This window comes from Chelonia mydas, chromosome 17 (genome assembly GCF_015237465.2).
Source record: "Chelonia mydas isolate rCheMyd1 chromosome 17, rCheMyd1.pri.v2, whole genome shotgun sequence".
In the NCBI taxonomy this organism is placed as follows: Eukaryota; Metazoa; Chordata; order Testudines; family Cheloniidae; genus Chelonia; species Chelonia mydas.
The window spans coordinates 1,036,832-1,050,195 of NC_051257.2; the positions used below are offsets into that span (position 1 = coordinate 1,036,832).

General features: G+C 50.4%; 1 protein-coding gene across 5 annotated transcripts in view; it reads right to left on the bottom strand.

Annotated features, from left to right (window-relative positions):
* The window catches only part of SMG6 (SMG6 nonsense mediated mRNA decay factor), a 160,108-nt gene that overhangs the window by 111,207 nt on the left and 35,537 nt on the right, over positions 1–13,364 (bottom strand). For 4 of the 5 annotated variants that reach the window (XM_037880647.2, XM_043530952.1, XM_037880646.2 and 1 more), the window contains 2 exons: positions 10,808–10,869; positions 3,765–3,910 (listed from right to left, as the gene is read on the bottom strand). In XM_037880647.2, the coding sequence (XP_037736575.1) occupies positions 3,765–3,910; positions 10,808–10,869 (208 nt within the window). The remainder of the gene's footprint in view (positions 1–3,764; positions 3,911–10,807; positions 10,870–13,364) is intronic. The other variant, XM_037880648.2, reaches the window with a different exon arrangement.

Here is a 13,364-nt window from a genome sequence, read left to right on the forward strand (position 1 = left end):
GCCAGAAGGCATCCAGGTGCTGCAGCCTGATGCCTCACACCCAGAGCCAGGCAAATTTGCTGGGATTTCCGGGAAGTGTCTCTAGGGTGCCCTCTGCTGAGCCCCCAGGTTGGTGTGCATTTGTGTGGAATGTAGACCCATCAGGGGAGAGGGGAAGTTATTCCGGTGGTGGCCTATGAATAACATCCAGTGATTTATAGGAAGTATAATCCAATAATACAGTAAAATAAAACAGTGTGTCTGAGATGGGTTTGATTCCAGGAATTATAAAACAAATTATTAAAGAGAGAGAGAAAGAAAAAAGCCCCAGAGAGGCCAGATTGGAGTAAATTGGGCACAGATGGGCTGGGAAGGGGTTTCTCTCCCACCAATATGCCCCTGCTGCAAGCACGGCTTCAATTAGCCCTTTCAGAAACCAGAGTTTTATTTCCCCAAATTACAGAATTAAAAAAAATTAGAATTCTTGGAGTATCTGTGGTTTGGATAAAGGGATCCAAACTTCCTTGCAAGTCACATGTGCAGATGGCTACCAAACTGTTAAATATGGCCACCCCAAAAAGGTCCCTGCCTTTCTCTGGGAGCCCAGGATGGCCTCAAAGGTATCAGCAGCCACTGACAGCTCACACTAGACAGGGACAGCAACTGCACAAGCTGCAGCCTCAGATATACTTAGCGCCCATCCCTGCGTCCAGTTCTCTTCTTCCCATTCCAGTCCAGGGTCTGCCATAGCACTACATGGCTCTGATATGAGGCAGCAGCTGGGACAAATAGACCCTTCCTAACACCTCTTCCACGTGGGTGGCTGAGAGGCTAGATCACTGGTTAATGGGTGCTCCATCAGGAGAAAAGACCCTGAGTGGGATTCTTGGCTCAATCTGGAGTCAAGTGAGAGTCTGTTAATGAAAGCAATAGAACCAGTCCCAGTTTCACTGGGACAGGTAGCCTGACACCAGCCCCGCTGCCCCTTTGCTAGCACCAGTCCAGCTCCCTCAGTATGAACAGCAATGGGAGCCCTAATAGGGAGGAGCCGCCACACAGTCTAACCTTACTGAGAGCAGGTCTAATTGATACACAGCGGCAGCAGCTGGTAGGGAAGCTCTGAAAAGATTTTCTAGTACAGATTGGGGTCTTGAAGGCCTGGAAATCAACAGGAGCAAAGGGAAGGCTCATGAGCCAACTAACACTACGGGCAACAGGTCTATTCCACATCAGGAGCCCCACGGCAGTGCAGGGAGCCTATGAATGAGTTCCCTCTCTGCCCTAGAGAGAGCATAACTCCTGCTCTGAGCAGAGACCAGACAGACTGCACGCTGACAGAGACCACACATGCAGGCATGCGTGTGGGACAGCATTGCCGTGCTCTCCCCACTGACACGCTGCCCAGCAGTGCAGAGGCTGTTGGGGAAGGCCGCTGAATGGAATCACTCGTGATTTACCACTCCTTTCAGTGACTGTGCTGATGATAATTAGGCAAAGGTTTTAAGGCCTTTCAGCCTCCTCCATACACACAGATGCTGATCACCACAACACCCCCTCTTGCCGCTGTCCGTGCAAGTGCAACACACTGAAGGTGACTCATACGCTGGGAAATGGAAACATGCATCTTCCCACCAGCCATCACTGCAGTAAGCTCCACTCAGCCCTCTGCCCACAGCAGCCCACACACCAGGGCGTGGAGCCAATGCCTCAGCTATGCACTGGGCACTTGGCAACAATGCAGCAAATGCTCTTGCATACATTTAAAACTCCAGGCCCTTTGCTTCTGCTCAGCATCCAGCTCTTTGTACTGCTCAGTACCATGAAATCTGATTCAAACTCACAGGGGACTTTGCCAGCATTTGACATATGCACACCCCGGAAATGTCCGGGATGTTCAGGCTGGCAACAAGCTCACTTTGACAATAGTATTTCTACCCCACGAATGTGATCAGCAGCATCCTAGGGTCTCAAACACGAGAGCCGAGCACAAGACCCCCAACAAACCCTTCACCAGTGCTGAGTGTCAGGTGGGAATTGTAGTATCCTCCAATTCACAGGCATCTCATGAACACAGTCACTGATTCCAGGCACTCACTACTGAACCCCAAGCAGGAAAGGGGTTGCTCCCTACAGAGACCTGAAGCTGGGTGCAGCAGGCACCTACTCACTTAGGAGAGAGGGATCCTTAAGAACATTTGGGCTTATTTCACACACCAAGAGAAGAGACAGCCTCAGCGCCCTCCCCCTTGCCTCCATCCCCTTGGAACTGGGAATGCAGCAGCTAAAGCTGGTTGTCTGAGTGCAGGACTGGGAGTCAAGACATCTGGATTTTAGTCCCAGCTCTGCCTCTGGCTTGCGGCATGACCTTGGCTAGGGTCCTTTCCTACTCTGTGCTCATCCTTGCATCTGTAGCACAGGGATAAGGACAATGACCTGCCTCCCAGGGGGCTGAGAGGAGGCATTTGCTCATGTTTGTAAAGTGCTTTGAAGCTGGGAAAGATAAACACTCTGTCTGGTTAGCTGGCATCTAGCAGAAGGGACAAGGGTGCCTGGCTCATGAGCCCAACCGAAGCAGCAGCACTTGTGACTTCCAAGGAGGCAGTTCCTTCTTAAGACAGGAAGATGCCTGTGAAGCAGGCTGGGATGCAGAGGGAAAGAGAGAGTTTCCTATTTCTCCAGCTCACCAATTCACCCAGTCAGCTGATCTCATCCCCCAATCACTTAGTCTGGCATTACAAGGAGCCAGCTGTTCGCAGAGGAAAAGCTGAAATCACGAGCTTTTTGGGGCAGGGATCGTGTCTCATTGTGTTTGTAGGAACCCAACACTCTGGCCACAACTGCAGTGCACTATGCAAGCAGCAGAAGCCTCGCCCCCTTCCAAATCTAAACATCCAGCAGCTGGTGCTTTAAACGCTGGCTCTTCCTGCCCTGGGAGTGCAAGTCCAACCCTACTGTCATTCCGTACGGCTGCAAACAAACAGGCAACTGGGGAAGACCTAGCCACCTAGCCAACTCAGAAATTTCTGCAGAGCACGTGAGGAAAGGGCACTCAACCCCGGAGCCCACTCTCAGGCTCAGGGAGAACACTGGGTTTGGGGACAGCCACTTGTTCAATAGACTCAAGGCCATAAAGGTAGAGGAGCCAACACACCTTGCCCAAGAGTGAATGGAGGAGGCGCAAGGAGAGAAGCAAGGATACCCCATCTGGAAACACCTGCTTTGTTTCCCAGCTGGCTCTATCCAGGGTGAGCCGCCTTTCCTGGCCCTTCAGTTACTGCCTCCATCAGCTACCTACAAACAGGCTCAGCAATGAGCTCGGCAGCCACTGGACTAGGCATGCTCCCTCAGAGCTATCCCTTTAATGCCACGGACGGTGCCTCTGGAGAGCAGCTGCCTTCAGGCCTGCCTCTAAGCGCTAGTGTAAGGCTCCAAGTGGGGCCAGAGACAGGTGCTGGGAAAGGATGTCAGGAAATCACTCAGCATTCATTCAGTTCTTGGGGACAGGCTCTAAGTGAGGTGTAACGGATCAGCATCCTCCTCCTCCACAACACACTTATGCCTGACTCCAGGAAGACACTCGTAAGCTTTTCCCCACTCAGAACAGAGCAGTGCTTTCTGGGGAGAGGCCCTTCCACACAGCAAGGCATTCAAAGGCAGCTCTGCCTCCCTGAAGGCTGCTCGTTCAGTACCCCTCCCCTGCTCTTCTTCATCAACATGGATTTAATGACTCGCCACACAGAAGAGGGCAAAACTTCCCAGCCCCCCTCCTTGACAATGCTTGGTACCTTTGGGCTGGGAGTTGTATACCGCAAACATGTTGATAGCCATGAGCTGCAGCATACGGGTGCTTCCGATGGGAGGGGGGCTGTGCTTCAGCAGCACCTGGAACTCCCTCAGGACCTCCTCTGTCACGGAAGGGAACGTTTCCATCCTGCAGACAGAAAGAGAGCAACAGGAATGCTTGCACCAAGGCCTCGGGGCACAGGGAGACAGCAGCACAACCCATCCGTTTCAGGAGGGGACAGAGGGAGACCCTCACAGCTCTTGCACGTCTGGGATAGCCACCCCACCCATCAGCTGCAGGGGAGCAGCAGCCCATGGAGTGCTGGAGCTGGCAGACAAAATGGAGAAGTCAGCCTGACCCACACCCATGGATTTGGGGGCAACTGACTTTGTAAATATCATCTGTTTGAAAGAGCCACTTCCTGTAGAGGAAAGTGCTCCCAGTGCGCGGGCTCTGTCAGGCTGGCCCCAGCCCCCTGGTCATACGGTGGGCAGTGAGGGTCCTCCACATTACCCAGCACCGGAACACTGGCGGTGTGTCTCATCTGTGAGAGCCCCAGCTTGGCCACGGGAGAGGGATGTGGGGTCCCCTGCAGACTAACAGTCTCATTTAGATGCTGGTAGTCACTGTATGAAAACCAGTGTCAAAACCACAGCTGTTTCCTGAAACATACACAGCTACTATCGCTCATCAAGAGGGACCAGCCACCAGATGCAATGCCACAGCTTTGAGCAAGGCGTCCTTTCAACACCAAAGGCCTTCGCAGTTACAGGCACCTTCATCCAAGGAAACCTGACACATTTATGCCGCTCTTCATTTAGTATCACTCTTTATATAGCCCCAAAAGGGTGCTAGCTGTTTTACAGCCCTGAGTAAGACAGATCCCTGCCTCCAAAGGATTCACAAACTAATGGCAGACAGATACATGGGGCAGACACATTCTCCCAGTCTCTGCTCAATCCATCAGCGCTGCCTCTTCTCTGCTTCTGCAGGGGACGTCTACTAGAGGGTATTTCCATAGATTCCGTGACCATCTAGTCTGACCTCCTGCATAGCACAGGCCAGGGTACTTCCCCACAAGAATTCCTAGGGCAGTTCCTTTAGAAAAACATCCAATCTTGATTTAAAGATTGCCAGTGATAGAGAATCCACCATAACCTTTGGTCAATTGTTCCAGTGGTTAATTACTCTCACCTTTAAAAATTTACATTTATTTCCATTCTCAATTTCTCTACTTTCAGTTTCCAGCTGTTGGATCAGGTTAGACCAGCGGGTTTCAACCCGCGGGCTGCATATGGCCCAATTAGCACACAGCTGCGGCCCAGCTGTGTGCTAAAAAAATTCAAAATTTGCCGCTCTGGTCTGGCAGGGAGCAGGGCTGGCTGAGGAGGAGACAGCCTATTGCAGACTGCACCTGTAATCCTGCCAGCAGAGAGCTGGTAGTGCCACAGGGCAGGGGACGGGAGAGAGGGTCTGTGGGTGGGGGCTCTAGGAACTAAGGGTTTGCCCCAGGTTTTAGGTGGGGCTCCACTCCTGGCCCCCCTTCTTGGGTCCTGGCTGCTGGCCCCACCAGGGGCTCCACTCCTGCCCCGGTGCTGGGGGTCCCGGCTGCTGCCTGGCCCTGCGGGTCAGAGTCTGGGTCCAGGCTTTTGCCCAGCCCCGTGCCATGGGGTCTGGGTCCCAGCTCTTGCCCTGCGCTGCAGGGTTCAAGTCTGGGTTCCTGCTCCTGCCCGGCCCTGCGGGGTCCGGGTCTGGGCCCCTGCTCCTGCTCAGCCCCATGCAGCAGGATTTGGGGTCCAGCTGCCTGGACTGCGCCCAGGGCTCCACACCTGGCCGTGCTTTGGGCAGGGGTGCTGGTCATAGGGCACTGTGGGCAGTTTCAGAGTGGAGGGGGGCTGCGGTTCTCAACCTGCACACCACTTAACACATTGTGGGCCACATTAGCAGGTTGAGAACCACTGGGTTAGACCTTTCTCTGCTAGACTGAAGAGCCCATTAGTAAATATTTGTTCCCGTTGTAGGCATTTATAGACTGTAATCAAATCACCCCTTAACCTTCTTTTTGCTGAACTAAACAGATCGAGCCCCATGAATCTATCACTATACAGCAGGTTTTCTAATCCTTTTAATCAGTCTTGTGGCTCTTCTCTGACCCCCTTCCAATTTATCAGCAACTTTCTTGAACTGTGGGCACTGGAACTGGACTCAGGATTCTAGCCGTGGTTGCACCAGTGCCAAACAGAGGTAAAATAACCTCTCTGCTCCTTGAGATTCCCCTGTTTGTGCTTCCAAAAGCATCGCATTGGCCCTTTTGGCCAAAACTTCACATGGGGAGCTCACGTTCAGCTAATTATCCACCATGACTCCAAAATCTTATTTAGTCACTGCTTCCCAGAGTCCCCCTTCCTGTAAGTATGGCCTACATTCTTTAGTCCTAGATGTGTACATTTACGTTTAGCCATATTGAAATGCATATTGTTTGCTTGTGCCTAGTTTACCAAGCAATCCCAATCTTATCAGTCACCTGTCCTCTTCATTGTTCACCACTCCCACAATTTTTGTGTCACCTGCAAACTTTCAGTGATGATTTTATCTTTTCATCCTGCTCACTGATAAAAATGTTAAATAGCGTAGGACCAAGAATTGATCCCTGAGGGACTCCAGTAGAAACACACCTGCTCAGTGATGATGATTCTCTGTTTACAATTACATTTTCAGACATTTCAAAAGTCACTTAGCCAGCTTTTAATCCATTTAATATTGGCCAAGTTAATTATATATATTTCTAGTTTTTTTAATCAAAATGTCATATGGTACCAAGCCAAACCCCAGACAGTAGTTTAAGTATATTACATCAACACTATTGCCTTTATCAACCAAACTTGTAATCTCATCAAAAAAAGATATCAAGTTAGTTTGATAGATCCTATTTTCCATAAACCCATGTTCATTTTGTTAATTACATTACCCTCCTTTAATTATTTATTAACTGAGTCCTGTATCAACTGCTCCATTATCTTCCCTGGGACCAGTGTCGGGCCGACAGGTCTGTAATGACATGGTCATCCTGTTTACCCTTTTTAAATATTGACATCAGCTTTCTTCTAGTCTCCTGGAACTTCCCCAGTGTTCCAGGACTTACTGAGAATCAACATTAATGGTCCAGTGAGCTCCTCAGCCAGCTCTTTTAAAGATCTTGGATGCACGTTATCTGAACCTGTTGATTTAAAAATGTCTAATTTCACTATATTCTGTTAACATCCTCCAGAGATACTAGTGGACTGGAAAGAGTGTTACTCCCATCCTTACTGCTGAACTCCCCCAACAAACCCCACACTGTTCCAGCAAGTGGTTCTGTCCTGGTGAAGAGCCAATGCCAGGGCAGTGCGCCAGGATGACCGCCAGTTCCAGTCAGTAGTGGCACGAGGCTCCAGTGTGCCCTGCCAGAGATGCACAGGAAAGCTGAAATCCATCCTGGGAAAATCAGGGGCAGCCTCAGCATTAGAGCAGTTGAACGCAGGGGCCTCCAGGACATGCCCAGTTGTCACACTCAGCAAACGTAGTGATTTCCTTTATCCTCCCCCACTCAGATTCAGACCTTGCAATGTGAGAAGGCTCTAGGCTGGATGAATGGGATGCTTCTGGTAACCCACAAGGACAATGTTGTTGGGCTTCCCCAACATCCTTTCATGATTTTAGCTATCTAAATCTGAAAATTCACAGTGTTGTAACTGTAGGGGTCCTGACCCAAAAAGGAGTTGTGGGGGGGGTCACAAGGTTATTGTAGGGGGGTTTGCGTTACTGCTACCCTTACTTCTGCGCTGCCACTGCCAGTGATGCTGCCTTCAGAGCTGGGCAGCTGGAGAGCGGCAGCTGCTGGACGGGAGGGATTGCCACCCTTACTTCTGCGCTGCTGCCTTCAGAGCTGGGCAGCTGGAGAGCGGCGGCTGCTGGACGGGAGCCCAGCTCTGAAGGCAGAGCCACCGCCAGCAGCAGTGCAGAAGTAAGGGTGGCCTGGTGAGGGATTGCCACCCTTACTTCTGTGCTGCTGCCTGCAGAGCTGGGCCCTCAGTCAGGAGCCACCGCTCTCCAGCCATCCAGCTCCGAAGGCAGCAGTGCAGAAGGGTGGCACGGTACGGTATTGCCACCCTTATTTCTGCGCTGCTGCTGGCAGGGCGCTGCCTTCAGAGCTGGGTGCCAGCCAACAGCCACTGCTCTCAGGATACCCAGCTCTGAAGGCAGCACAGAAGTAAGGGTGGCAATACTGTGACCCCCCTAAAATAACCTTGCAGCCCCCCCGCAACTCTCTTTTGGGTCAGGACCCCCAATTTGAGAAACGCTGGTCTCCCCTGTGAAATCTGTATAGTATAGTGTAAAAGCACACAAAAGATCAGATTTCATGGTCCGTGATGCGTTTTTCGTGGCCGTGAATTTGGTAGGGCCCTAGTCATCACAGATCCAACAACATCCTCCAAGTGCAACCCACTCTACTTTTAAAGGTTGCGCTTCACAGTGCCTTTTAAAACCCAGTGCAACCCAGCGGCAGGACAGCCCATGCCCTCCACATTCTCTGCCAAAGCATCACAAAGCCATCCACTGCATCAAATACTGGCTGCTATAACAGCCCTGCTATTCTGTAGCCCTGCAGAATGGGGCTGGCCCCTTTCAGCACAGTCAAGCTGCTCCCCCTGGAAGAGGGAACGTTCCTGGTGTTTAAGAGCTAGGATTGTTTCTAAAGGCCTCCGGACTTCGACACAGTCTCATGTACCATGTACAACTCACCACAGAGCCAACATCCTGTGAGTGCAAACAAGGCCCAGACCTCAGCACGGCAAAGGGCCCCTTTGCAGGGTGGATTTCTCCCCCATTTGTTCCTTTCTTACAAAAGGAAATGAACGTTATTGTCATGTTTGGACTCTGGAAGGCTCGAATGAGTGAAGGCTTCATCAACCCAGGCAGCTGTGCTTTGATACTCTAGCACATCTGGTAGCATGTGTGGTAAGCCCACTGAGCTCAGAGCCCAGCAGGTTAGCAGTGAAGTGGAAGTCTTCACTTAACTGCCGGCCTTTGGTCTTTAGTGATGAGACATTCTAATTAATGCCACAAAACACAGCCCATGCCATCCACAGTTTAATGATCTAAGCACAAACAGTAGGTCTGATCTATTTTCCCCCATTCACCTATTTTAAGCACAGAAGCTGTTTAACACCACCAGCTGATTTCCCTTTCCGGGGCTTGATATTACTTTCAAGTTCCCTTAATAGGAACGGCAGGGAGAGAGTCTGTCATTAAACATACTTGGATTTTTTTAAATGGCTGTCCTGGGAAGTGACCTCCTAAAATGCTGCATCTTAATTTCATGAAAGTCTCAGGAGACAAATCTGCAAGCGATCACCACAACATCCCCATTAATCCATCCTGCTGGCAAGCGTTCAAACCATAACTCAGCCATGAGCACAGCCTCGGCAGAGCTCAGGACAGGCAGGTCCTTGGACACAATGCCCTCAGGCAGAGAAACACGATTCAGTTACTGAAAGTTCCATCTGCCCTTTTTTCTCCATCCAAGAGGACATCCAGTTCTTTGACTCCTCACTCCAGGCCAGCATGCTGCCCACATTCAGATAAACAGACTCATGACACAGACTGGGATTCACATTGTTAGCCATGAGCAGCTCAATGGGCTCACTCTCCTCTGAATTAGCCAGAGTGGCTCATACTTTGCATTGAGATGGGAAGATCCTGAACTCAAACGGAAAGACAACAGAAACTGCAGGTACCTGTGGCTTCAAAGGCATAGTTTGCTCAGCCAGCTTGGAATGTGAGCTCCTTGGGGAAGGAACTGCAGCTTTACACCAAGCCAAGCTCACTGCTAGTTTCTACATTACTACTACTGAAGACATCCTCCAGCCCATAAGACTGGGGAGGGCTTTCCAGGGAAGGGCTGAAAGACAGACCCTGGCTAGAGCAAGAACCTACATTGCCTGAGTCAAAAGAATTTGCTATACCAGAAAGGACCATGAGCCAGTCAGGCCAGTGCTGGGTTCTCTCAGGTGGCCTGTAACAAGTCTCAGTTTGGTAACTGGTAACAAACGGCCCTATCAGAGACTGCAGGAGCCACGGGAACCCTGGTTACAATACCACCCCCTAGGCCACGGGGAGGAAGAGAAGAGATGGAACATGGTGCTGAGCAAGTAGCTCCCATACTGAAAGGTACATTACACACAGAGCAACTCAGGGTGTCTGGATTGAGAAATAGGTCCCACCACAACACCAGACACAAAGCAAAGACACAAGCACTTCGCACCACAGGCACCTGACAGTAACAGGCCCATCTCAGATGACTAACAGAGACACCACGGGAAGGCTGCACTCGTGCTCCCTGGGTCAGACCCTAATCCCCCAGGCTGGGATCTCAGCCCAGGCCTGATCAGACTCACTGTATTTCAAGGAGGACCATCCAATTATTTGACGCCCCATTATGACAGACATGCTAAGAGCACTTTTTATAAATGAGCTCCCACTGCCAGGGTAGCGCTTAGCCAACAGCCTCCAGGGAAAAGGAGCCAAAGCGACTAAGGGAGAGCGCTTGTCTCACCATTTCTGGACAGCAGGTCTGCAGTCAGAGGAACGCAAATTCCTCAAGAAAAACACACCTGAGTAGTCAGTGAGACCTGAAGAAGCCAGGAGAGCTGGGTAAGAACGTGGTGGGCAAAGCTGGGAACAGTCAAACAGAGGAGAGGACTGGGAGATCTGGGAAATGCAAGGCAGCTCCTGGGAGTTCCAGAGCCCACAGGGCTGGGCCAGGCTTATACTCCGTCCCAGGGCCTGACAGGACACAGCCTCGAGGTGGGTGAGAAGAGAAAAAGCCCAAACAATAACCAGCACAGGATGGAGGCAGCTAAGGAGAAGAAGAACCAGGAGGCTAGGCCTGCAAGAATTCACACCCTGTGCCCTCAGTTACAAACACAGCCTAGTTGCTAACAATATTAAATTCCAAAAAGACTAGTAATGTAGGAAAATAAAATAAACATCCTGCACACTCACCCGATCCTGGTAAACAGCTTCCCATGGGCATGGAGAAAACTGATGATGAACCTTTTGTTCAGCTGCATGGGAAAAAAAGAGGAGAAAACAATTAAACTCTCCCCGATTTCCTGTGAATTAACAGAGTCCCTGGTGCGAGAATAACCTGGCCTCGATGTGGGGAGTGGGCATTGCAGATGGGAACCAAATGGACATGCCCAAACTCTCACAAACGCTATGCACACAGGCACAGGGCAAGTGCCAAACAGCTGGAGCATGAAGCCAGGGTGAGCAGGCTGGATGGACGCACGGCACCCTCTGCTGGCTACTGTGCCCAACTGCAGCGACCACAGCAACCAACTTCTACTGGACAATATACAAGATTAGCCAGAAACAAAGCACCAGGGATGGTGCAGGTGATTTTACTGCATTGGGTGTATATTTATCCTGGACTCAGCTCAATGCTGGGAATCCTTGTGACACCAGAAGCAGTAACTGCTACATAGCTGCTTCTGGTGCACTGCTCAAAACATCGCTCCCACTTACCTGAATAAAGCCCTCACATCCGCTAGCCCCATCTGAAATGAGGTCCCCGCTGGTTTCTCTCTTCACAAATAAGGGCAATTTTGCTATGTCCAGGCATGAAAGATCTTTACCAGAGAGTCAGGGCAAACAAAGAAGAGGCTAGAGCAAGATAAATACAGTAAAAGCTGTGTTATCTGGCACTTTACCAACTGGAAAGCTCTAGAAACTGGCATTTCTGATAGGGTTTCCAGGTATCCAGATCCGGGGCGGCGCTCACCTTGGGTGGCTCCCCACAAGCGGCGACATGTCCCTGCAGCTCCAAGCCAGCACCCCCCATCCTCCCAACATGCTGGATAACAAAGCTTTTACTGTAACATGTTTACAGGCCTCTCTGATTCTGAGAGACCTAGGAGGGAATTTCTGGGAGGTGCCTGGGCTGTAGAAGAGACAGATGCCTTCCCTGGGCACTCCTCCTTCCATCCATGACCTGCTAGACAGGGAGCTACGTTTCTATGTCACTGTGGAATTGTTTTAGAGGCAGCTCATGAGTTTAAAAATACAGACAACGAATTGATGAAATATACAGGGGTGTACTTGGTAGCCTTCACCGATGGGATAAGCTGTCAGCATCCATCCCTTATGAACAGAGGGTCACAGCCAGCCAGGCTGTAAAACACTGGGAGAAAAACTTTGGGGTGGGCTAAACTCCACAGGGCTTAAACGTAACCTGTTAGCTAAGTCTAGGCTCTAGAATGCATGTTATGATTTTTTTATATGTAACCATTTGTTTCCATCATTCTACTGGCTTCTTCTTGAATCTCAATTCTTTGTTAAATAAACTTAGATATGTATATAGTGAAAACAAGTATAAGTGCTGTGTGTTAAGTGGAGCAGTGATTCTGAGGTGAAACTGGTAAACTGGCGTGTACTATTCCTTTGTGAGTAGCAGATGTGTGAATTTGGAAAGTGCCCTATGGATTTGGGCTGTCCACTCCCGGGAGATGCCCTGAGGGAGAGTAGGTGGAGCGTGCCTGCACCGAGACAGAGGAGCCTGCTAAGCTGAGAGGCAGTGCTTGTGTTGCCCGTGGCTAGTGGAGTCAAGGATCCCCAGCAGGCACAGGCAAGGCAGGTGGTAGCGAGATGCCTCACAACCCTGGGTGCCTGCAGGAAGCGTCACAGGTAATTCATCCTGCTGCTCTAAATTCTCTCGGCAAGTTCATTTGGATATTGAACTTTTTCACTTCTCTTAAACTGTTTTGGACATTGCTGTGCATGGTTAAAGTTATTGTGCTTCATCCAAGAAGTGGCTGCACTACAGTGCAGGATAAATAGAACCCTATACATGTCTTACCCTTCCTACTCACAGTAATGTTGTGAGGCTCATTTGCAAAGTCCTCAGATCCCAGGATGAAAGGGACTATAGAAGGACACAGCACTATTGTGGCATGAGACAAAGAAATCAACCCAAAATACCCACCCCCTGGAGAACTGTCTGGAGAAGAGACACTGGCCAGGAAACCAGTAACAACCTGGATCCATTTGCAGGAGATGGCAGCTCTAACAAATCCCTAGCTCTTCTGTAGCGCTTTCCACCTTTCAATCTCACAGTGCTGTATAAAGGAGGGCAGTCTCATTGTCCCTATTTTACAGACAGGGAAAACTGAGGGACAGGGAAGAAACTTGTCCAAGGTCTCCCAGCAGGCCAATGGCAGAGCTAAGAATTAAACCCAGGTCTTCTGAGTCCCAGTCCAGTGCCCTATTCCCTAGGCTGTAAAGACTCAGCTGCTAGCAGGGAACTGAATTTCTCCTAGTGTCCTGGTAGTGCTGAATAACCTGTAGAAATGTGGAATGAGAGGGCTGCTCAGGAGGTTCACACCTTGCTGGGTATTTACCGGGACATGATGGTCCCAGCTCCGACACTAATTACCTCTCATCTTGTTTGCTTTATTCTCCAGCCTTCACCCATTATTTTGCAAGTCCTGTGCAGTGGGGCTGCTCAATTAGGTATAATTAGGCTTGACCTGAATTCCCTCAGGACCCATGCAGGAGAGTA